Source organism: Peromyscus leucopus, chromosome 16_21 (genome assembly GCF_004664715.2).
Source record: "Peromyscus leucopus breed LL Stock chromosome 16_21, UCI_PerLeu_2.1, whole genome shotgun sequence".
Lineage (NCBI taxonomy): Eukaryota > Metazoa > Chordata > Mammalia > Rodentia > Cricetidae > Peromyscus > Peromyscus leucopus.
In genome coordinates, this window is record NC_051084.1 from 61850703 (window position 1) to 61876669 (window position 25967).

General features: G+C 42.0%; 1 protein-coding gene across 4 annotated transcripts in view; it reads left to right on the top strand.

Moving 5' to 3' along the window:
- Positions 1-22167: 22167 nt before the first annotated feature.
- Pkhd1 (PKHD1 ciliary IPT domain containing fibrocystin/polyductin) overlaps positions 22168-25967 on the top strand; it is a 466475-nt gene continuing 462675 nt past the window's right edge. For all 4 annotated transcript variants that reach the window (XM_028868108.2, XM_037199703.1, XM_037199704.1 and 1 more), the window contains exons 1-3: positions 22168-22393; positions 22995-23057; positions 24637-24774. In XM_028868108.2, the coding sequence (XP_028723941.2) occupies positions 24723-24774 (52 nt within the window). In that variant the 5' untranslated portion in view covers positions 22168-22393; positions 22995-23057; positions 24637-24722. The remainder of the gene's footprint in view (positions 22394-22994; positions 23058-24636; positions 24775-25967) is intronic.

Below are 25967 nucleotides of genomic sequence, written 5' to 3' on the forward strand. Positions count from 1 at the left end.
ACACACACACACACACATAAAGAAATTTTTGCTGGGCAGTGGTGGCACATGCCTTTAATCCCAGCACTTGGGAGGCAGAGGCAGGCAGATCTCTGTGAGTTCGAGGCCAGCCTGGTCTACAAAGTGAGATCCAGGACAGGAGCCAAAGCTACAGAGAAACCCCGTTGTGAAAAACCAAAAAAAAAAAAAAAAAAAAAAAAAAAAAAAAAAAGAGAGAGAGAGAGAGAAATAAATATTTTTTGGAGAGAGGGTTTCACTAATTAGCTTTAGCTGGCCAGGAACTGGCTGACCAAACCAGGTACCATCCAGGCCCAGAACCAGGGCTATGAGTTAGCTTACCCCAACACTCACCTCATCTATGAACTGCAGGAGCATGTGAAGGGGCCAGACCTGCAGATCCAAAGCTGTAAGATCTCCATGACACAGGGCAACAACAGGATATCCAAGAGGAGTCCCAGTGATGACCCATTATTGATGGTGTAGCAGAAACCAGATGCCTCAAACCAGGCTAATGACTAAATATATGTATGTATGTATGTATGTATGTGTGTATGTAAATGTATACATGTATGGACTACAGGGCTGTGTGACTCACAGCCTCCATGCTGAGATTTTTTGTTTGTTTTTGTTTTTCTTTTAAACTTTATTTATTTATTTATTTATTTATTTATTTATTTATTTATTTATTTATTTATTTGTTGGTGTTGGGGGGAGGTTGTAAGGTCAGAGGGCAGATACAAAGGGACAGGGGGATGAATGCGATCAGGATGCATGATGTGAAACCCACAAAGAATTAATAAAAAGTTTTAAAAAATCTTTTGCTGCAAATTACCAAACACTGCTGAGAGGAACTACAGATTAAAGAATAGAGAAACATACCTTGCTGGTGGTTTGAAAGAGTTATATCAGTTGTTCTCAAATTGATGTCTTCTTATGGCTCCATGCTTTCTTCACATGCCTGAGTTCCTGCACGCACACACACGAACAAGCAAAACGCAATTTAAAAAGAAAGACAAAGGAACAAAATATAGAGTAAATAAACCCACACAAAGACAAATGATTTTTTTTAAACCATGGTGGAAAACAGATCTGGTGAGCAAAAGACTGTCTTTCAGCAAGTGGTATCCAAATAATTACAGATTCAATCACCTTAAAGGGTACTTTTGACCCAAAGCCTCACCATACAAATGTGTAAATTTTTGAGGGTGATATTTTCACTAACGTGATCATGGCAGTAGTTTCATGAATGCACACGTATGTCATAACTTATCAAACAGTACATGTTAGTTGAGTCTGTAATATGTCAGTTGTACATCAATAAAACTATTTAAAATTGGCTAGCAAACATTTTAATTAGTTTGAACACTAATTAGTGTCCTTTTGAAAGCTTCTGTTGCCGAGTAGTAATTACTACACATTTCATTTTAAAACAATGCACATTTATCTTTTCCTAGCTGATTATTTCCCTGCTCAAGCACATTGTTATTGGGCTTCCTGCACATGGTCTCAGGCTGCAAACGAGAAGTCATCCTGCTGTCTGCTCATCCACAGATCTGACTGGAGAACCATCGTCTTTAAGTTCATTCAGACTTTTGGTAGTATCATTTCATTTTAATTGCATGATTGGGAGTCCTGGCTCTTGACTATCCTCTGGAGGCCTCCCTCATTTTCTACAGTTTACCCACAGTTCCATATGGCCCCCAGAGGCAGCTTCTTGCCTAGCACTTTACTTTTTTGTTATTAACAAAAAGCTCCCACTCTAGTCTGTTGGGTGGATTTTTATGCCGTACAGTGTAATCAAGACAGGGACATGCTATCATCTTTGCCATAGTCCTTCGGCCAGAAACAGACATGGATTCCACATGCACTCTAGAGAAAGGCTTACTGAAAGACTCTAGCCCTTCAGGCTTACACCCCCAAGCCTCAGGAAAAGAGAAACTTCAAGCACCAGGAAATGAGAAACTAAAAATCTAGTTCCAAGGGCAACCTGACCCTGCCACAATGTAACAATGTAAAAAGATTTCTGTTAAGAGATGTGCTCAACTGTGACTGGGATAGTTGCAGGTGTTCCAGGAAGGACCACTGTGACCTTTGTGTAAACTCCACTCCTGCCCTGATACCCCGCCTTGAGGTTTCAGGAAGAATGTACCCGTTGATGTAACTGTACCCCCTCTGTGATCACTCTGTAACCAGACCATGATCTTGTGAAACGAAATTGTATGGGAATTGTAATGGCTTTTGTGGGTTTTTCCTTTAAAAGCCCCCATGGGGCTGCAGTAAGATGCAGCTCTTGCTCTTAGGAGCAAAATTTGCCCTTCTGTACAGAAGCTTTAATAAATTCCTCGTGCTGTTGCATCAACTGGACTGGAGTCTGGGTTCTTGGGGCGCCCACTTGATACCCTAAACTCTGGGGTCCAACACTTGCCAATACATGTGTTTCAGGATCGCTTGGAGACTCCTTCCACTGGATTGCGATATGAAGAAACTTCCGCCCCTTGAGAAGTAAGGCAAGTCAGGAAATAGAGATAGTGATGAAAGCAATGTTTCTGGAGTTCAAGCAAGAATAATGGCGGGGGTAGGAGGAGTCAGTTCTGGGTTTGAGAGACAGGAAGAGGAGTCTCTTGTGTAGGGAGACTGGAGGGGAGGGGATGCATTTAGGAAGATGCTCATTTGTCAGGGGGGAGATAAGGGTAGAAGGTGTTTGGTTGGACATGTTGTGGTGAGATCCTGAGGAGAATATGGTGCTGTGAAGGGGGTACTTGGTTAAGGTGTAGATTTGAGCATTGGTAACATCTTTTCTTTGTTGAAGACTGGTTTCCCCTTCTAGTCCCTTAAATTTGTACCATGGAACAAGCAAAATTGTAAAGAAGACCAAATTATGTTCTGTGTGACTTAAGTTAATTTTCCTAGCTTAATTTTGACCACATTTGAAGAAAGTTGGAGTGAATACTCCCTTGTTATATGGGTAGAATGGTGCGGGTAGTGTTGTTGTGAGGTGTCCACCACAGAAGACTACTTGGACTTGGATTCAAGACAATAGAAAGCCTTTATTAGCTGGTTGGAGACTATACTGTATATTTAGAACCTGAGTGTATTCCTGAGCCTTTCTCAGGGTGAGCTTTTAAGGACAAAAATCACAGGTCTGAGAGCCTGTTACACTGTCAGGTCATCCTCTGTCTCAGAACATCCATTATCCCTATGGTAGGGGTGACTTGTAGCACATCTATGAAATGCTGACATTCAGAAGCATTTTGTAGAGCAATCAGCCATATGCAGCTGCATCTAATCTTGGTGCTGTACATGACACACCATCTTTGTGGTCTTCATCTATAGAGCTTTCTCACTTACTCTATTGCATTTGATTGACCTAGCCACACTTTATCGTCCAGTCACCTGGTAACTTATGACAATTTTCTCCCACAGCTGCAGGCACGATCTTTGTCTCTAGACTACAGGACAGTCAACTGGAAGGCAGCTTTGGGAATTTGGAATCAATGAGTACAGAGTCTGAACAACACACTAGGGTGGTGCCCCGAGTTGAGGGTGAATTTGCCTCTCTCTCGGAACTTTCCCATAGCCATGTGACCACGGTCTGAGATTGCCACTGAGAACTCACTGCCACTCTCACCGTCCCACCACTCCCACCCCTGCCATAGCAAACTTCCATTCTCTGGCCCCTTATTAGCATTTCAGCAGCATTCAGATCCCCGCTGCCTCTTCTCCATTACCCTTTCTTGGCCATTTCTCTCTTGCTTGGCCTGTAAATATTAGAGGGCACCAGTAACCCTAGACTGTTCTCAAATGATGATTTCTCTCTAGATGACCGTGTATTGGCCCTACGTCTTCAGATGCAGATGGCCCCACATTTAATTCCCACCCGTTTTTAAACTTCTTGCTTGGCTTCTCTGCTTAGAAGTCCAAGAAGTGTCTCAAATGATCTTGGCTAAACCATAGCTCTCATAGCTCTCATCTCACTGCCATTCTCTGTTCTTTCCCATCTTCTGTGTTTCAGAAGGGGACATTCAGGGGCCCAGGACCCAAACCTGGGCTTGCTTTATCTTTGATTTATCTTGTTGAAGTATTCCAATACATTCTTTCAGCAACTGGTTTAAATTCTTCTGAGTGTTTGTTCTTCCTACCTGAGACAGCAATATTTCTTGTCTGATTTAACCACAGTGGCTTCTGCTTGATTAATTTGTACATAATTAACCATACATTATTAAAACCATAAGTCATATTATTTATTTTGTGGCTTTGAATCCTTCCTCTGAATCTTCTAAGAGAATTCAGTTTGGCTTCAAATAAAACCTAGAAGCATACCAGGACCTTCTCTCTAAGTGGCCTTGAGTTCCCTCATGGCATCCCTTGCCACTTCGCTCACAGTATTCTTCATCCAAACTGCGTTCTCTTGTGTTCCATAGACACTGAAACTCTTGACTACTGTGGCCCCCATATTTTTCATATGGCCATCATCTACCTGACATTTTCATCTCTAGACATATCACTGTCTCAACATGGCTGTTTCTGAACACCTGAAGATGCTAAGCTCCTGTATTTCATATCACATCCTTGGGTCTTACTTTTATCATTATGTTTTCATAAACCAAGATTACTTGCTGTGCATTGCCCATCTTCTCCCAATAGAATGGAAACTTTGCAGGACCATAGACCTTTGCTACCTCATGTAACACTCAGCTCTCAAAGTGTTCACAGCCATTTCCCAGAACACTGGGTGATTACTCTCAAGTCATCCATCTCCTCACAACCCCTCCCTTCCCCCCAATTTCATGTTGAGTAATGTCTTATTCTTTTTAGACTCTAATGTCTCCATGTGGTCTCCAACAACTGCCCTAAGCCTCTTCCTCTCTACCACTGTCTCTGAGCTATTCGAATCACACTGATCTGCTCACTAAATGTTGAACATGCTGAGCAGGGTCCTGTCTCAGGGCTTTCTTTTGCCAAGAGCCTTTTCTCAGTTGAGACAGCTATGGGCTTTCTCCTTTATTCATGCATGTCATTATCTCAGAGTTCTTCTATGTTTCCTTTTCTCCTTATTTTTCTCCTTACCATAGTCTAAGCTGTTACAATTTTACCTTTCTTGTTTATTTTCAGTTCTTGGGGGAAGTGATTTTCATCTGTTTCTTTGCTTGCTGAATTTTGGAGCTTGAGCGGTGCTCGGCACATTGTAGAGTTCAGTAAACATTTGTTAAATGAATGGAATGGTAGACAGAACCATTACAAATTTATTAGGAACTCATCCAGTGATTTTAAGGAGAAATGTGTCAATTGGTTTTTCCATTTTGGGAAACAAATCAATTTAGAGACTTGGGCAAATAGATGAGAAGAGTGAGTGTGGACCTGAAGTGACAAACTAGGAGGGTCTTGTAGGAGTTTGGGGGTAGTGATCACTTGCTAAGGAGTGTGGCAGTAAGGATGGTAAAGGGCGATGGATTTGAAATGAGACTGAGTCTGTAAGCCTTGGTGACTGATTAGAAGTGGAGAGCTCAACTGTTAAGAATTGAATCTAAGCTTGCTAGAGTGGGTTCCTGTGTGAATGACTGAGCTATTCCTGGAGACAGAGAACACTGAAGGAGTAAGAGATTGTGGGCTGAAGATCAAGGGCTCAGAGTCTTTGCACTGGCTGAGTTTCGGGTGTCTGAGAGCTAGCCAAGTGGAAATATGGCACTGGCAGTTGGTCATTCAGGTCAGCAGCTCAGAATATTTGAGTCATCGGCACACATATAGTACATGAAGCCATGGAAGTGGATGATAAACAAAAATCTGTATCAGATTGCACTTGTGAGACCAAACCCACTAAATGCTCTTGGAATTCCAGTGAGGCTGTTTTCTCTCAGAAGACATGTTTGTTATATTGAATGTCATGTCTCTAAGAGGAACCAAAATGCCAGTCTCTGCTTCCTGCTGAGTCCCACCCATGACCCTTATCTATGACATTGCACATAATCAACCCTTCATATGCACCAGATCCACACACACAGATTCAGTCAACTCTGGATAGAAAATATTTGAAGAAAAGCTAGGTCTCTACCAAATGTGTACAATTTTTTCATTGACATTATTCTCAACATTATAGATTGTATTTATATGACATTAGCATTGCACTAGGTATTGTAAATAGTATGGAGATGATTTAAAGTGTGCAGGAGAATGTTCATAGGTTACACGAAAACACTATCATTCTATATAAAAGACTTAATTAAGCCTGGAGGAGTTTGGCACTCTCAGGAGGTCCTGAGATGTATTCCTAAGGATCCCGAGGGACGACTGAAACTTCCGTCTTGTCTTTAAAATTAGTTGTGTTTCCAGGGTTGTGAAGAAGGGATGAGGGGATGGTGACGGTCACCCAGCCCAGCTTCAGATGAGAGCATCATCTTGTTTCCCTTGGGGCTTCAGTGTGTTTCTGTGCGGGGATCCAGGACTGTTATCCAGGGCTGCCTGGGAGTTGGGGGACCAATGACTCAAGCCATAGGAGCATGGGACTCTCCAAAGATCTTAAATTGGGAGCGATCTTGGAATGCGTCCGTGAGCACTTTGATATATTGATTCATCTAGAGTCAGTTGTAGGAAAGTATGGGCTTCTTTTTCATTCCTTTCTGCTTAAGCTGTACTAAAAATGAAATGTGTACTTACCATAAAAATTCAGTATATAAATACATATATGAAAAACATACCTCCCCTTTCCTCCTCTCCACATTTTCTTCTGTTAAAACTGGCTTGATTGCTTATCCCATTAAGCTTTGTTTTAAATTCAAATTCGTTGGGTTCAGCAACTTAGTATGATTCATTCTGGTCCCACTCGAGTTTCTTAGGAACAGCTGTTTGCCTGAATGAATGTCTCACTTATGCTGGTCTTCTGTGTGGCTTCTCCGGGCAGCTTTGACTCAGGGCACCTGGGAGGACAGTCAGATCTTTTAATGCTTGGACAGGAGATGGCATGCACTGAGGACAGACAGCTGTCTCCCTTCAGGAGGCGAGGGGGCAGGTGGGGCCACCAAATCCCTTGCAGATTTTCCCCCTTCCTCAGCAGAGACTGCCAATCAGGCTGAATAACACAGGGACAGTTTTTTCCACCATGAACAACTGTGCCCGGAACAGCAGGACCTTGATCTGCAGATCACATTTCAGGAATCCTGTGCCACTCTTCAGAGGCTGTGCTGATGTCTGTCAAGTGTGTGCAGGGTATTAGAAGGCTCCCCAGAGAGAAGATGATCATGAGGCACTGGGGTGGAACGGGTCTTTGAGGGAGCTGGTTGACAAGGTTTATGTGAGTCAGACACTCCTGGCATTCATTTCAAGTGTTCAGATGTGAATTATCAAGACCGTATGCACACCTTTCGGATTGTTTCATGTACCCTCATAATTTCTTTCCATTGATTTTGATTTGTTAATTTATTAAAATTGATGAAACAGTAACTTCAGAATATTTTATTTTCTTGCCATCATTAGGTGTGGTACATGTCATTAAGACCTTCATTCTAGCACTAGCCTTCTCTAGCTGTCCTCGTCATATGATTGCACTAATAGTATCTTAGTCAAGTGTCAGGTGATGCTAGACTCTTGCACTTGAGTATATCTTTTATTTGTAGACTACAACATTTACTCACAATTATTTTCTCATCTAACCCTTCAAAAAAAAAAACAAAACAAAAAAAAAACCAAAAAACAGATCAATTACCTTCATCTACAGAGGGAGAGTCTGAAAGGCAGAGAAATTGAGGGACGGCAGGAGTCAAGCTGTGATCGTTGCATGTTAGTTTCTCTATTGCACATGCGCACAGCAGAGCGGAGTCTGTTCTCGAGAGGGTCCCGTCCACAGCAGGACAGGGTGAAAGTAGGTCATTTCTAAAGGGAGTCTTCAGCTTTTGAATGATCCTCGGAGTGGTGGCACACGCCTTTAATCCCAGCACTTGGGAGGCAGAGGCAGATGGATATCTGTGAGTTCCAGGCTAGCCTGGTCTACAAGTAACCCCCCTCCTTAAATAAACAAAAGACTTTGGGAAAATACTCCTTGTCTTTTTCCAAAACAACAGAGATCTTCAGAGGGACAGGGTAGCCTGTGTAGAAGGTAACTCTATCCTAGTTCCTAATACCTTAAATCACTGCCTAGGACATTCTGTATAGCTCTTGACCTTGGCCCAACCCTTTTTAACCCAGTGAGGGAAGGGCTGTGGTGATGATGTTTTATTTGGTGGCCAAGGTGATAGACAAGAAGAAATTTAAGGAACTAATTAAAGAACACACAAAGACCAAACATTCTATGCTTACATCTCTCCTTCCTTCATGTCCCCCAGTACAGCCCATCACCACCAAGGCTAACCATTCCTGTGAAATGGCCCTTCCCATTCCATTTCCATCCATTCTCTTTTGAGTACTGTTTTAATATGTCTTCGTATTATTTTAGTCTGTACTCACAACTCATTTGGACAATGTCTCATCTGTCTGTTTGTTGATGGGGGAGACTTTGGGTTCTGACTTGTAAATGTTGTACTCAGTTAATGAGGCCCAAGCTTTCCCTCTCTTCCATTCTACTTTCCAGTGTTTGGCTGGGAACAAGAGGAGGAGGTGTACTTCATCACGCTTATCAACCTATCTTTCTTTTTACATCTGCGCTCTCATCCTCCCCGTGTGTGTGTGTGTGTGTGTGTGTGTGTGTGTGTGTGTGTGTGTCTCAGGACAATCTTGGTTATTGGTCCTTGCCTTTCACTCTGTATGACGGTTTTGATTGCATTTGTGTCTGTGAACCACACATGTGTTTGATATCCTTGGAGGTTAGGAGAAGATGGCAGATGCCATGGAGTTAGAGTTACAGACAACTGTGATCCACGGTGTGAGTGCTGGGAACTGAACTCCCAATTCTCCAGAAGAGCAGCCAGTGTTCTTAACTGCCGAGACATCTCTACTGTCTAGAGAAACAGGATTTCTTTCTTTCTTACATGTTTTCTTTTTCTCCCTTTTATTTATTCTTTGTGTCTTTCACATCATGCATCTCTATCCCATTCAGTTCCCCATCCCTTTATATCTACCCTATGGTGTCCACAGCTGCAGGCACCAGGTTAGTTGGTCTGGGAGCTTCCGGATAGTTTCCTGTCTCTGTCTCCTGTGTCTCCATGGGATCTCTGGGGTTTCCCCTTAGGCTTTACCTGGATTCTGGGGATGTGAACTCTAGTCCGCTCTGTGCCTTAACTACTGAGCCATCTCCCCAGTCCTGCTTTCCAACTTTGTTTCTACATTATCAGTTAACTACTTGTTCTTGAAATAATGAGTTAGAGAAAGCAGCTTAAGACATGGAGTAAAGTGAGGCTCTGGTCTATAAATGCAAGAAAAATCACATTTGCCTTATTTATTCATTATCAAGTAGCTCTGATGGAAGAGGACATTCAAGACCACTAAAGTGCAATGCGAAGGCTGTGTAGCTGGTGCTGGATCTTGCTCTGTCCTTAGCCAGTGTGGTTTTTGAGCAAGTTTTTTTTTCTTTCCTGTCTCTAGGTCTCATTTCTTTATCACTGAAATGAAGAGATTACAAATAGGTGACTGATAGTTGATAGAAGGATAATTTTAATATTCTTTGATGCAAAATTTCATGCCCTTGGCCCAAGATGACTGCAAGGATCAGACCAAAACATCAGTTTTCTGCTTTTAATGATCTTTGGTTCTGCTTTTCTTTCCAGTCCTTTCCAAGCACCATTTCCTGTCTGCCACTTCAACTATGTAGATGATATACCTTCTCTCTCCAGGTCTTGCCCACTTTGTTCTGACGACTCTTGTCTTCTGGGAAAGGATGTCCATCAAGGATGTTTACCTGATGATGATGACTTCTCAGTGGATTCAGTTTCTCTCACATGATGATGAGGTTCCTAAGATGGAACCTTTCCACCTCTGCTTTATACCTTTCCATAGAAGGGGGTTCAGCAGAGTTCTCTGACAAGCCAGATTCCTGTTTGTAGGAAACAGTTGAGATACCATTGCTTCCGAGGATGCTGCAGAGCTCTTCGGTCCCTCAATGCACACTTCTAAGATACAATCCCTGTGCTTACAGACCATTTTGGTTTTTGTTGTTGTTGTTGTTTTGTTTTGTTTTTGTTTTTGTCTTTTTTTTGAGAACGGAGAACACATTTGAAGAATAGGGAACATGACTCTGTTAAGCTACTGGCTTTAGGGATGTTAGAGCCTGACATGTGAATCATAATTTCCTAAATGATGTAGGAGAAAGTAGTTCCAAACAAATTGATGGATGTATGATGAAATTAGTATTTGGGAAATACTTATTTGAGTAATTTATGAATAATACATTTTTTGAATAATAAGTTTTTTGTGGGTTATCTTTCTGAATTATTAAGTTCCACTGTATTCTTTTGAAGACTACTGTGAATGAAAGAGGTTAGTGTAATGCTACCACATAAAGTTGATTGATGGAAAGATATTTGGGCCAAGGTTGGGCACTGAAATATTATGCTTTGTGTGCCTATCATTTTTTCATTAGTATGTTATTATAGGAGTCTGGATCTATGCTCGAGATTCAGTATTGAAACTGAATGAATTTTCTTTTTTTTTCTTTTCTTAGCTAAAATCTTTTTAAAAATAATTTATTTATTTTTATTTTACATGCATTGATTGGTGTTTCGCCTGCATATCTGTTTGTGTGTGTGAATTTTCTATGTGATGGAGGTACACACGGGAAGTGACTTTGGGAATTTCTTCAAACATTTCCTTCTTAAATTAATCATGAAAGATGATGCTGTTGTTGTACATAATATCACTTGAAACCCCTTGACATAGTAATGCTTATTTTAGAATGAAAAACCAAAGGCAAACACAATGCAGAAGATGAAATAACCCATAATTTTACTGCTCAGTGACTATTGTCACCGTGATAGATGCACTCTTGACCTGAGCATGCAAAGAAAATTCATATTTATCTACTTTCCATGCCGAAATTAAGGTTATTTTGACATTTGGGGGGATATATTTAATTTTATCCTCAATTAACCTATTTCCTTAACATTTGTGGGTTTTTTTTTTTTGAAGAGAGGAGGGGGGGGGGAAGAGGGCAGATGTAACTCGAGTCTTGTAGCTGTTGTTGTATGGCACCAGTGCTTCCTAAGGGGTACACAAACCGCCCTGTCTCTTGAGAGAGGCTCTGGCTGTATAGTCTAAGATGGCTTTCAGCTTGGGATCCTCCTGCCTCAGCCTCCTGCATGCTGGAATGACAGGTGAGCACAAACACACATGGCATCAACCTGTATGTGTAATAGCCCTAAATGACAGTCTTTCTGGTCTCTATTCATTTTCCTCGACTGCCGCCACCAAGAACAGTAAACTCAAGGGGTTACAATAACGCTGATTTACTCTCACACAATTCTGAGGCTGGAAGTCTGAAGTCTTGCCCTCCAGCCTGTAATGAAAGTGTTGCCAAGGCTGATTCCTCCTGAAAGAGTGGAGGGGGGTCTGCTTATATTTGTTCTTTCCACCTGCATTCCTTACATGTGCCCCCCCCCCCTTTTATGATATATCAGATTCTGATTCTATCATATTTCTTACGCTGGGCCTGATCTTTCCACATCTCTCTTATGATGTAGGATATACTGGGTCTGGATTGATGTTTCAAGATCACATCCTCATCCTAAGATGTTTAAGAGTCCCTTTTACTATATAAGCTAACACAGTCAGAGAGGATGTCAGAAATTTGGTGAGAGGATACTTATTCTGCTTCCTCCATTGCCCTTCATTTCACATAATTTTATTTTTTCCTTGAATTGAAAAACAGATTTTCTTTTCACATAATACATCCTGATTACAGTTTCTTCCTTTTCTTCCTCTTGGTTCTTCCTATCCTCCCCTCCCGTTCAGATCCACCCGCTCTCCGTCTCTCATCAGAAAACAAACAGGCAAGAAAGAAGAAAGAAAAAGAAAACAAATAGACATCTAGGGGATGATGATAATAAAATAAAATAATTAAATAAGACAAAAAACAAATACTAACACATTGGAATAGGGCAAAAGGAACAAGCAGAAGGACTGGAGCCCGAGAGAAGACACAGGAAACAGATACCCACTCATTTGCACACTGAGGAATCCCCTAAAAACTAACCTGGAAGCCAAAATACGCAAAGGACCTGTATGATAAAGAAAAAAAATAACTAAAATAAAAAAATAAGATTTTTTTTTAAAAGAAAAAGCCCTGAGACAAGGAACTTTCAAAGATGCCATTGAGTCCATTTTCTGTTGGCCATCTACTGCTGGGCATGCCGCCTACCCTTAAGAGTAGTTTCTTTCCCCAGTGAGATTCCCTTGGAAGGAACTAAACTTTCATTTGCAAGTGGTTATCAATTGGAGATTGCTTCTGGGTTAGGGATGGGGCATGTGTCTACTTCTCCTTTCAGTTCCAGGAGCCTATGTGGTGCAGACCAATGCAGGCCCTGTGCATGCTGTCTCAGTCTCTGTGAGTTCATATGTGTGTTGATTATGTTTATCTAGAAGGCCTTCTTTTCTTGGTGTCCTCCATCCCCTCTGGCCCTTATGCTCTTTCTGCCTCCTCTTCTGTGGGTTCCCTGAGCCCTGAGGGACAGGATTTGGTGGAGTCATCCTGTTTAAGGCTGAGTGTTCCACGGTCTTTCATTTGCTGCATGTCTGGTTATGAGTCTCTGTATTTGTTCCCATCTGTTGCAGGGGGAAGGTTCTTTGCTGATGGCCGAGTAAGGCACTGATCTGTGAGTATATCAGTATGTCATTAGAAGTCATTTTATTGCTACTTTCTCCCACCCCCTTTAGAATAGTAGTATTTGGTTTCACCCTAGGTTCCTAGGCTATCTAGTCCCAGGTTCTTGGTCTCTCAAGCAATGTCAGGTATGGATTCCATCTCGTGGAGTGTGCCTTATGTCAAATCAGATATTGGTTGATTACTCTCCTAAGTTTGTGCCATCTATGCACTAGCTTATCTTCCAAGCAGGACACCATTGTTGATCAAACAGTTTGTGGCTGGGTTATGTTTACATTTCTTTTTGGGTAGCATGCAGAGTACCTTCCTTTACAAAATATATTAGCATGTAAGGGTGAAGGCTCTTTGTAGACATCAGCTTGACTTTTTCACATTCAATGAGTTGTGTTCGTGTTGTCTTCAGCAATGAGGACTGGCTGTCAATTTTTTAGAGAGCAACCTATAGTATTGGCAACAGTCCGGGTTGTTTGGGGGTTTGGCCAACAACTCCATTCAGCGTTACCCAGTCCCCATACTGGAAGATTCATTTGGTGGCAAGAGATGTTCAGTTGGGTCTCTGTTTCCCCCATTATTTGGTTATTTCATGTAGATTGTCTTCATACATGTATATATTTTAGGAAACTTCTACTCTATTAGGTTTCCATACAACTTCTCAAATGACCCTTAATTTTAACTGTCTCTCCCCATATATCTTAGTCCCCCTCTTCCCATCTTCCTTTTGCTTCATTCTCCAGTTCCAGTCCCTCCTACTACCCACCGTTAACTATTGATTTTCTTTCCCTTTCCTAATGAGACCTATCTGCAGTTCATTATTCTGTACCTAACCTCTGTGCTTCTATGGATTGTAGCTTGGTTATCATTGACTTAACAGCTAATATTCACATATAGTTGAATACAAGCCATATTTGTCTTTCTGGGTCTGGGTAACCTCACTCAAGATGATTTTTTTTCTAGTTCCACTTAACTGCAGTTTTCATAATGTCATTTTTTTAAACAGCTGAGTAATACTCCATTGTTTAAGTGTACCACATTCTCTGTCTATTCATCTATTGCGGGACATTTAGGTTGTTACCAATTTCTGGCTACTTTAAATAGAGCAAATTAATATGAATGAGCAAGTGTCTCTATAGTTGGAGGTAGAGTCTTTTGGTATAGCCTTTGGTAGAGTCTTATGCCCAAAAGTGGCATAATTGGAACTTGATGCCCATCTTCCTGAGGAACTGCCACGCTGATTTCCATAGTGGCTGTACAAGTTTGTCCTTCAACCAGAAATGGATGAGTGTTCCCCTTACTCTACATCCTTGTCAGCATGAGCTGTCAATTGTTTTATTGAACTTAGTCATTCTGATGGGTGTAAGATGAAATCTCAAAGTAGTTTTGATTTGAATTTTTCTGATGACTAAGGATGTTGAAGATTTCTCAGCCACTTGAGTTTCCTCTTTTGAGAATTCTCTGTTTAGATCCATACCATAATTTTTTAATTGGGTTATTTTCTTGATATCTAGTTTTTTGAATTCTTTATATATTTTAGATATTAGTCCTCTATCAGATATGGTTAAAAAAAAATCTTCCTATTCTGTAGGCTGCTGCTTTGTCTGAATGACAGTGTCCTTTGCTATGCAGAAGCTTCTGAGTTTCATGAGGTCTCATTTATTAATTGTTAATCTTAGTGTCTGCACTAATGGTGCTCTGTTCAGAAAGTCCGATCCTGTTACAATGACTTCAAGGCTAATCCCCACTTTCTCTTCTGTCAGGCTCAGTGTATCTGGCTTTATGTGGAGGCCTTTGATGCATTTATATTTGGGTTTTGTGCAGGGTGATAAACATGGATCTATTTGCATTCTTGTACATACAGCCACCCAGTCTGACAAGCACCATTTGTTGAAAATTCTATCTTTTTTTCCCAGTGTGTATTTCTGGCTTTATCAAAAATCAAGGGTCTATAGTTGTGTGGGTTTATGTCTGGGTCTTCAATTTAATTCCACTGATTAACATGTCTGTTTTTGTGTGAATACCATGCTGTTTTTATTACTATAGCTCTGTAGTACAATATGAAATCAGGGATACCTAGTGATACCTCCAGTAGTTCCTTTACTATTAAGGATTGTTTTAGCTGTTCTGCTTTGTGTGTGTGTGTTTCCATATGAAGAACATTAAGTGTTCCTTTTCTGGAAGCCTATATCTGATGGCCATGGATTTGTTTGGTAAATCTGACAATGTGTCTCACTGTGACAGAAAGTCAAGTAAAGCCCTAGTGTCACCTGCCTTGGCTGACAGCTGCCCTTCTAGGATGGACATAAAGGGTTCTGAGCATTGGGAGGACAAGTGGACATTCTTGGCACGGTTTGCAGTTGGGTCTCCAGAGCTGCTGTGTACCATCCTGAGTTGAAAATTTAGCACTTCAAAGTGTTCCCTTCGCATCTCAGCCTTGGCTACGTGCCCCCTTTGAAGTTCTGTACCAGTTGTTGTCTATAAATAAGGCATGGCCAGTGCCATCAAAGTGCTGGGATGAAGGGCATGGCTCATTTATGGGATACTGCAAGCGCAGGACCATGTTAGGGAAAGGGCTTGGTTTCATCTTTCCTCCTCAACCTGTCCTCTGCTCATCCCTACCTTGGTTTCATCTTTCTTCCTCAACCTGTCCTCTACTCATCCCTACCTTCACTTTGGTGTGAAACACATGTGAGGCTCCAGAGAGAAGAATCAAAGCTGCCACTTGGCAGACTCTTTCTTGCTTCCCTTTAACAAGAAGAAAGAAAAAAAAAGGAGAGCGTTTGGATCAGAGCCCAATAGCCTACATCAGTTTAGATTTTGCCTGAGCAGAGGTAATGCCAGGAATCTTCCCAGGGGACAGCATTAATGATACCAACTGCCACTGATTGGGCTTACTCTTGGCTTTTTATCCTAGACTTTACCATATGCTTTTATCTCATAGCTAGAGCTCAAGATTAAGGATTTCTACTTTGCATATGGAAAGTAAAGCTTCAGAGAGTTTAACCCGCGTGCTTCTGGATATTTCAGTTCTAGGCACACATAAAATTGATTATATACGAACTTGGTGACAGAGTTGCTCCAGGTGAAGGTTACTGGCCTTGATCTCCAGCTGCTTCAGGTGTCATCCAGAAACAGTATTGAGGATGGTAAGACCTAGGCACACCTGTGAACCACCCATATTTTAACTGTCTTGCCTAAGACTACAAGATGAGGAAGTTGTAGACATAAACCCATGTTTATCTGATACTTGATTTCACATTAAAAAACAAATACTAGTGTTTCTGGAAACAGTTCATGGTGAAACCATCATTGCCTCAAAGCTGTCTTCTTTTCCTAGCTATCTTGCTCCCTGTCGTAGGCTGGTTTTCTGAGTTCTGAGACAGAGCTCTGGGACAGACATTCTTGAGCAAGGTATTTATTGAGGAAGTGAACTTGGGAAATAACTTGTAAAGAATCTGAGCAGGAAAGGGAGGTGAGTGGACATCCACCCTCAGCCTGATCCTCAGGGAGTTCCTGAGTGAGAGGTGCTGGAGGTAGTCCTCTCTGAGAAAATGGGCCTAGCCTTTCATACTCTGCATCAGTTGGTCAATGAACCTGAGCAGTTGAGGAAAGTATATAATCCTGTAGACATTCTGGGGGTAAGGTGGCCCCTCCAGCTTGAGGATCATTCTCCAGAGACAGGCTCAGCAATAAAGGAAGTACAAGTGATGGATGGGGGCACTAGCCTATCGATGGGGTATAAACTGGTATAAAATTGTTACCCAAACTTCATTTTTATTTATATGTACATCCTTCCACCCCACTCTATATCCTCCAGTTATCTCTCAGTGTCTTTTAATGTCATTGGGTGATGTAAAACCATGGACAGCCTTCTGAAAACTACACGGTAGAAGACTATTTCTGTGACATGGCTGAACTGCTCCTCATGAGATGACCTGTGCCACCTCGCTTCTAGTGCTTCTCACAGCCACACAGGGGTGTTCACCTTTCTTGGACACCTACTGTGATGATTAAAACAGATTGCCAACTTCACTGGATCTAGATTCACTGAGGGAACAAAGCTCTGGACATGCATGTGAAGGAGTTTCTAAGTTCAGTTAATGGAAGTGGGAAGACTTTCCCTAAAATGTGGGTGATAGCATTTCATGAACCGAGGCCCTGGACTGTATAAAGAGAAGAAAATGAGTTGAGGGCCAGCATTCATCTCTGTGGTGGTTTGACTAGGTATGGCCTCCATAGACTCATGTGTTTGAATGTTTGGCACACAGGGAGTGGCACTATTGGGAGGTGTGGCCTTGTTGGAGTAGGTGTGTTGGAGGAAGTGTGTCACTGTGCAGGTGGGCTTTCAGGTCTCCTATGCTCAAGCTACACCAGTTCACTTCCCGTTGCTTGGGAATCAAGATGCAGAACTCTCAGCTCCTTCTCCAGCACCATGCTGGCTTGCACACTGTCACGCTTCCTGCCATGATAATGGACTAGCCCTCGGAAACTGTAAGCCAGCCCCAACTTAATGCTTTCCTTTATAAGAGTGGCTTTGGTCCAGCCAGGTGCCAGGCTGAGCTCCAGGAGTCCAATTGATGAGAGAGAGGAGGGAGCTATGAGCAAGAGAAATCGAGATCATGATGGGAAAATGTACAGAGACGATCAGTCAAACTAGTGGAAATTCATGAACTGTGGCCCAATAGCTGAGGAGCCCCCATGGAACTAGACCAGGCCCTCTGAATAGGTGAGACAGTTGTTTAGCTTGAACTGTTTTGGGGCTCCCAGGCAGTGGGATTGAGACCCGTTCCCTGGTACATGAGCCAGCTTTTTGAAGCCTAATGCCTATGGTGGGACACTTTGCACAGCCTTGGTGAAGGAAGAAGGGGCTTGGATCTGCCTCAACTGAATGTACCAGGCTCTGCTGACTCCCCATGGGAGACCTTGCCTTGGAGGAGGTGGGAATGGAGGGTGGGTTAGGAGGGAAGGCTGGGGGTGGGGCGGGAGGAGGGAGGAGAGGGAAATCTGTGGTTGGTATGTAAAATGAATAGAAAAATCTCTTAATAATAAAAAAAGAATTAAAGCTATTTATGTCATATGAAAAAAAAAAAAAAAAAAAAAAAAAAAAAAAAAAAAAAAAAAAAGAGCCGGGCGGTGGTGGCGCACGCCTTTAATCCCAGTACTCGGGAGGCAGAGGCAGGCGGATCTCTGTGAGTTCGAGGCCAGCCTGGTCTCCAAAGCGAGTTCCAGGAAAGGCACAAAGCTACACAGAGAAACCCTGTCTCAAAAAAAAAAAAAAAAAAAAAAAAAAAAAAAAAAAAAAAAAAATTGTCATTCCTTTTTTTGCCGGGCGGTGGTGGCGCACACCTTTAATCCCAGCACTCGGGAGGCAGAGGCAGGCGGATCTCTGTGAGTTCGAGGCCAGCCTGGGCTACCAAGTGAGTTCCAGGAAAGGCGCAAAGCTACACAGAGAAACCCTGTCTCGAAAAACCAAAAAAAAAAAAAAAAAAAAAAAAAAAAAAAAAAAAAAAAAAAAAAAAGAGTGGCTGTGGTCATGGTGTCTCTTCACAGCCATAGAAACCCTAACTAAGACAACCCCTGCTTTCTGATTGTGAATGTAGTGTGAACAGCTGCCCCATGCTCTTGCCACCATGCTTTCCCCACAATAATGGATGGGACCCTTAAGCCATGAGTCCAAACAAACACGGTAGAGCCTTTCTGATGAGTTAGTGAAATAATGAGAAAGTGAACCGAGAGCTCAGGAAAGCCAGTAATTATCAAGTATTTGCAGCAGTCGCCTGATAAAAGTTTACCTGGTAACATTTATTCACTCATGTGTTCAATGGATGTCTCCCGAGTAGCGACTGTGTTGGGCTTCTATGAATCACATGGAAACTGCTTTGAACTGCCCGAGTCTATTCAGTTGTACTCAACTAACTCTCAGAGATGTGCAACCAGATTTGACAGCAGTGGGAGTGGAGAGGCTGAGATGCTTTGAAATGCTGAGTATCTAAAGCCATGCCCAGTGGTACACGCCTGTAACCCATCAACCCAGCCAAGGCAGGGAAATTTCAAGACCTGCCTGGACAGCAGGAGGCAGTTCAGGGTCAGCTTCAGCCACTTAGGAAGATCTTGTCCCTAAATAAAAAGAGGGCTGGGAATGAACTCAGTGGCAAAGAACTTGCCTAATACATTTGAGGTCCCAAGTTCAATCCCCAGGACTGGAAAAAAATGTCGAGTATCTGAAACATGCTTGTCTTGTTTTTTAGTTATGGTAGTCAAATGTGGGATTGCTGTTGCCTTCTGGTGTCAAGTAATTGAGTCACAGATCTACTCAGATCCACCAGGTAAGAAATAATTGACTCTCCATTTAAAGATAGAATTGACAAAGAATTTATGACTAGCTTCTAAAAACCTGCCATGCTACTTACCTTCTCAAATAAGATATAATAACGTTATGCTACTGATAATTGCCTCCTGAATGATCTGACTGGTTACTGGATGTCTCCATTATCCCAGTGGATTATCTTCACTTGTATGGCTTATACGATATTGGATACCAGGCTGTTTTCACTGTGAAACCTTTTACAGAAAGGGTACAACCATTTCTTCCACTTTGAAAATTCATCTAAGATATAAAAACTTGACAATATAGAATTCTGCCACTGTAGCAAGCATCCTATTGGGCTACAGAAATGTGTGACTTCAACATCACTCACCATTTTAAAACCAAATGTGAGAGGCATTTCCGAAATCTCAGCTGGGCTTCTGGACCTCAGTAACAAGGTATACACAAGGAAAAAAATAATTGCTTTGGTGGTGTTGCTCCCTGTTGGTGTGAATTATTTGAAATTCTGCTGAACTTGGGGAGAAAGAATTGCACTGGAATTTAGAAACTGACATGTGTTGATACGATGCTCTGCCGAATCTCTTACAGATGTTCTGAATTCAAAGAAAAGACTGTCTCTCTGATTTAGGGAACACTGTCTATTGTAATATGTGTCTAGTCTGACAGAGCAGGAATCCAACTGGGAGAGCAACTAAAATCTACCTATTGTGAGTGCCAAGTTATAGAAAGCGTTATTTTTCTCCTGGAATAAGATCAGTCTAAAAATACTGCACATCTCATATTCATTTCTTCAAGTCCCTTAACATTTATTTTTAAATTTTTGAATTTCAGGGGATCAGCCATGGCTGGTTAATGTGGGACTTTTTTGTTTCAAAACTGGGACTCCTATGCACCGAGAAAGTCCCCAAATCCATGCAATTTGCTTGGTGTTATCACAGCTTTTTGATGAGTCTGTGTGAGCAGTGTGAACTTGCTCCGTGGAGTACTGCAGGCTGGTGATGTCCTCAGGATGACTAGGGTAGAGAGTATCACATGTCCCCAGACAACAGGGTGTAGAACAGCTGGACAGCTTACTGCATCTTTTAGGTCCACAAGCTTTACAAGCCAGCTCCACCTTTGACATCCCATGGCCTTGTTGGGATGCTGTGACTCTCATTAGAAAGGTACAGATCACCACAATACATCTGGGTCAGTAGCATTACTGTTAGTACACTATGCCAAAGAGCCAAAAGGACTTGGTTTAGGACAGAAGCAGTAAGAATGAGCTATCTTTGAGTAATTTTGTTTGATGGGAAAGAAAGGTTGTTAAAGGCAGTCTGACACTGAGATTTTACCCATAGGTTGAGCCCTTGCTGAAGCAGGGTCCTGTTGCCTCAAATCTGAGTCCATGATGATAATGTGATAGCGAACACAGAGGAATTTGATTGTCTTTATTTTGTTTCTTCATAAAGAAAAGCAGTTTGAAGAAAAGAAAGGAAGACAAGCTGTGTCAATCCCACAGGAGAGAAAGGGGCTTTTGTTTGGGGGATTCTGAGAGGACAGTGTGAGGTGAAGCGGGGTATCTCACAAGAGATGACCTTGGAGGACAAGAAGAGTTTGCTCTGGGGCTCCTGTTGCCTAATGAAGTTCTTCAGTGGAGTGCCATGCTAGTGCCCTGCTTGCTTGATGATATGCCACATTTCTATCAGAAATATGCATATAAATTGAAGACAATATAATAAACTTCCAAAAAAAAGTAAAGAAAGAGGGAGAAAAAGCCCAAACCAAAACAGCATCAAGCGTCCCTAGTTTTTTCTTTTGTTGCCCATATCGTCTCTGGAGTATTTTCTTCATTAGATTCCTAATATATTCCACTTTATGGGGTGAGTCCACTCTATATAAAGCACAGTGCAATCTATTTGGGTTTGCAGAGAGATAAAAAGTAATTTTCCCACCTGGACTGAATCTACCAGGTTGAACTCAATCCTCGGGGGAGTCTTTGCCCTGGAGGAGATGGGAATGGGGGGTGGGGTGGGGTGGGGGGGTGGGGGGCGGGAGGGGGGAGAACAAGGGAATCCGTGGCTGATATGTAAAATTAAATTTAATAAATAAATTTAAAAAATGGGAAAAAAAGTAATTTCCCCCACATGATGTATGCATAGTTTGGGAATGGCTTGCATAAGTCAAACACTATTGGGCAGCACTAGCCTATTCACTACTCATGTACCAAGCTGCACTCAAGTTTTGATGACTGTGAACTGTATATTTCCAATGTGGAAACTTACTTATTTCTTAGAGTACATATAACATTAGAGTCCTGGTAGGAAATAGATCACTTTTGAACTTCTGGCTGTGCCCTATTCGAGAAACCAATAAGACATCAAGTATGGTGGTATGAGCTGTGCAGACCACCCTCCCAGGTATGCAATGGTAGTGAGTAGATTTGTTGGTCCAGAGGGAGGACATCAAGCAGAAGGATGTCAAAGTTCATGATATCAGATACCAGGCAGTGTCTCCTCTTTCCTGCTAACTTTCCTATTTCACATCTACAGCCTCCTTCCCATGGCCTTATCTCTACCTTACTAGCTGCAGCTCCACCAGATCCGTCGGCTTTCCAGCGGTTGCCAAGCTGTGGTACAGCAAGTGACAACAAGCTGGTGATCCAGACTCATTGCTGAGTGCGATTAGGTAATGATGGTGCAAATCAAGGACCTCTTTGTGAAGAAAGCAAGGTAGGAGAGACAACAGAAAGTGCAAAGTTGAACCGGGCTCACTAAGCGCCAAGTTCCTCTGCATCTTTGGGCCCATGCCCCTGTGGTGGAAACATCACTGAGAGCCTACAGCACAGTATACAGGAATAGCTCGAGAACACTCACAGAGCATGCCATCCTGCTCAGATGTTTCCTCTGGGCTCTCTGCTGTCTTCCTGGCACATTCTTTCGATCACTGAGTGCCTGTTCCACACTGGGTGGACTTTTATTTGAAATTCTTGTCTGTGACACATACAGTAATCAGAGAAAAATGTAAGAAGGCCCTTCTTTGGGTCCCTAAGTAGCTCATGTTAATGATTAAACTTGTCCTATGGTCATTTGTGAACTTTTACTCTGGTGCACATTTGGCCAGAACAGAAACGAGTTAGGCGAGTTATAGTCTAACCGAAGGGAGCTACCTGCCTGCTAGCTGCAGGCTGGGTTCTAACCAGATAACACAGCATCATTTGGAAAGGAAAGCTTTCTCCTTTGAATCACAAGGCAGGCACAGAACCAGGTACTGTTTGATTCAGAGAACGACCTGTTTTCTAAACTCTGCATCTCCTGCCCTCATTGCAGTCCACAAAAGGAAGTGGGAAGTGTACGGTAAGAACTTGGAAACTTTGTCTTTCAGGCTCCCAGATGAGGGGGACTTGCGAGATGAGGGATGAGGGGAAGAGGGGGCAGAGAGGAAGAACACAGGAACAGGAAGAGGATGGAATCGAATGCACAGTGCTCTGCTCTGTGGTTGAAACATTCTACTTACAGGAAATAGACACTGAGTTTATCCTTAGGAAGGAGAAGTGACATTTATTGTTGATATGACTGTTTTATTTTTGGAGGAAAATAAGTAGTTGTGAACTTACAGTTTAATGAACCCCAGTGTGGGGGTTCTTATTTCCATTGTCCTAAGCTTGGCAGTAGGCATTAAGATGAAATGGTAAAAAATAATGGGCCTGGATTGGACTGCAAGCCAGATCTGGTGCTTTTGGGCTCGGCAGGAAATCCTCCTTAGTGTCGTTCTGACGTAGTATATATTACTGGAAACTAGATGTTTGTAAATTGAATACAATTACACGTTACAAATACCCTGAAGAATGTAGGAAGCTTTGCAGTGTGAAAGAACACCTGGTAATGTGGACACCCCTTCCATACCCGAGGAGACTCCATGACTAAGGACGGGTACATAGACTCTTTATTTTCCCAGCTTCCAGTGCAGTGGTCAGCATCCATCGGGGATGTAGCAAACCTTCCCAGTGCTGGACTAAATGTAAGTTATTGTTTATTTTGAGTTAGCTTCGTCAGGACGTACCTGTATGATAAATTCAACACATTTGGGGGGAGGGGAGGCAGTCTTGTTCTGAGACTATTTGGGGGTTCTGTGCTTCCTGAAATGGTGTAACTACTGGCACATCGAGTGTTATCTTAGAAATTTGCATTAATGTATATGTAATATCCTGGGTTTACTCCTTTTAGTTTTCAAACTTTCATAGAGCCTCCAAGCCAGTGTTTTAGGGTTAATTGTCTCTTCCCTTCTGGCTGGTGCTGGAGAGCAGTTCCTCAGTCTTCCGAGAGCAGCGTAAGAGGGCTCAGCCAAGGTTGTGTGGATTCTGTTTTCTTTGCCGTGGAGACAAAAACACATCTTTCATATCTGTAAAATCAGAGGTGGGGTGTTTAAAAATGTATGAATGAATTAAAAACCTTTGAGTGCTATATGGGGCCCTCACACTGAAACCCGTATGGAAATGGGTGGCGGGTGGATAGATTTCTTCATAGTGCCCTCTAGAGGCAAGACATGCATGGCCGTACACAGACAGTGTCTGGCTCAGGCTCCCAGGATGTGAGCTGGAGGTTTGAGGGTTTGAGGGGACCTCCTGAAGAAAGATTTGCTGGAGAATGAGGCCAGGAGCTCATAAAGTCATGGAGGGTTAGCTGTCAGAGCAGAGGCCGACAGATGGAAGCCTTGCCGGACTGCTAACAAGAAATACAGCCTGGCTATCATGCAGGTTTCAAATCTGACAGTCATGGGAGAGGAAGCAGGAGTTTTGGGGTATGAGAAAACAACATGGACCCTTGCCTGGTCACTAGTCATCTGATGACTAGATACTTTCTAGGATTCATTTATTTGAATGGTGTTGCTCTTTTTCACCCAATTTAAACGTGGATTAAATAAGCTATTGCAACATGATAAGGGTGACTTTCTGTAATGTTTTTTACATACTCACTCTCTCCCGAGCTTAGGAAGATTGTGGGTGCCTCTAACGATGCTAGTACTACATTCTTTACTTATTTAATTATTTTAAATATAATTACATCGCCAGACTCTCTCTAACCTCTCCTACCCTCTTTTAAATTCACAGCCCCTTATTATTGTTGTGTGTGTGTGTGTGTGTGTGTGTGTGTGTGTGTGTAACCCCATGTGATTTTCCTTATCCACGTTGGCATGTCAACTGGTGTTGTCATTCCTCAGGACTTGCTTAAGCAGCCATATTGTTGAGATTTCCTGAGTGTGGCTTCCCTGTCATATCTACAAGATGCTATCTTGGAGCAGACTTTCTGGTCCTCTGGCTCTTACAATCTTTCTTCCTTTCCCCCATTCTTAGAGGGTTAGGTGTAGGGGTTGTGTTGTAGTATATCAATTTGAGCTGGTCATCCGCAGTCAGTTGTACCCTACATTTTAACTGCTCATGGCTTTCTGTAATGGTCTCCACCTACTGTGAAAAAAAATATTGGATGGTTGAGAACTACACTTGTTGGGCTAGTGCTACATTTATCCCGTCTCTTTATTTTCTATTTTAATATAGCTCATTGATAGTATGTAGACTTTTTTTAACTTTATGTTTTATAAGGCTCAAAAGGCACATTGCACCAATCAACACCAAAAAATGCTTTTAATATCGGAACCATCTTAAGACGGCTGAGCTAGCTGGACGTCATGCCTGCCTGGCTGATTGCTCTGCTGAGTACAGAAGTATTACTTTTAGCAGGTAAGTAGAAAGCACGTGAACAGATCACACTTCAGGTTACTAGGTCACCTTGAGAGTCACTATTAATAGTGAAAATATCGCCTTGCTTATATACTGTAGACATACAATTTTTACTTGCCCACTTAAAATATGAGTTAAAATATGATTTTAGAAGGAAGTATTGAAGTATCTGCTTCGGGATCTGAAATAATAGTTGTTGTTGCTGTTGTTGTTGTTGTTTTTTCCTGATGAGTATCTGGGGTTATTTGTTAAATTGTTATGAATAGATATTTTAACTTTTAATGGCCAGTGGGGGTTGCTGTAACAATTCAAATACTTTAATAATAACATAACTTCTTCTATAATCTCTTCTTTGGCTAGTAGATGTAATTCTTATTAGATTTTATTGTTATATCTTCCCTAAGGCATTGTGTCTTAGTGATTAATGGCTGCTTCCATTAAAATCACCTTCTTATTTTTTCTAATCATGCTTCCACCTTCTCAGTGAATTTGGTAATCCTCTGTATTTTATTTTTGTCTTCTTTGGATAAAATTATCTTGTCATTTCTGGGGATCTAAGGATGGTGGGATCTGGTTGGGGTTGCCATGTTGTGATCTTGATATGAATTAGTTTCCACCATTCTTAGGTGTAGTGAGACACCAAAGCATTGTGGTACGTAATGCCCTGGGCTAGTCTACAGGAAAGGCCCGGTTTACACTGGAATGTTTCTGATGTGGAAATGAAGGCGTTTTCTTTAGATAACACACAACTCTTTGTTTGCTTATTGTCATCTGGAGGTGCCGAGTGATTTTTGCTAGCCTCCTTGAAGCGGCTTTGCCTGGACCATGGCATGTCTGTGAATATCCTCAAAGATTAAGCCTCATTTAGTGTAGCATTTCAAGTTCACACGCCTTTCCTTTTTTATTTTAAAGGAATTCTCTCTTTAGTCCCTCAGTGATTATTCAAGGCAAAAATCAGGGAAGTCTTGGATGCATTTGGAGAGTCATGCTGATCATGTGTTCAACAGGGCTCAGAAAGGAAAAGTAGAAGACAAAGGAGAAGGAAGCAGGCGCATCTCCAAGAAGTTTTCCCCTTCCAGGAAGTAGGAATCTAAGTAGTGAACTTTCTATTGAAATGTGGCCATCTGAATAGAGAGCAGAAGAGAGCAGGGAGGGAAAGTGAGCCCAGCTAAGAACCAAGCATGTCTCTGAGA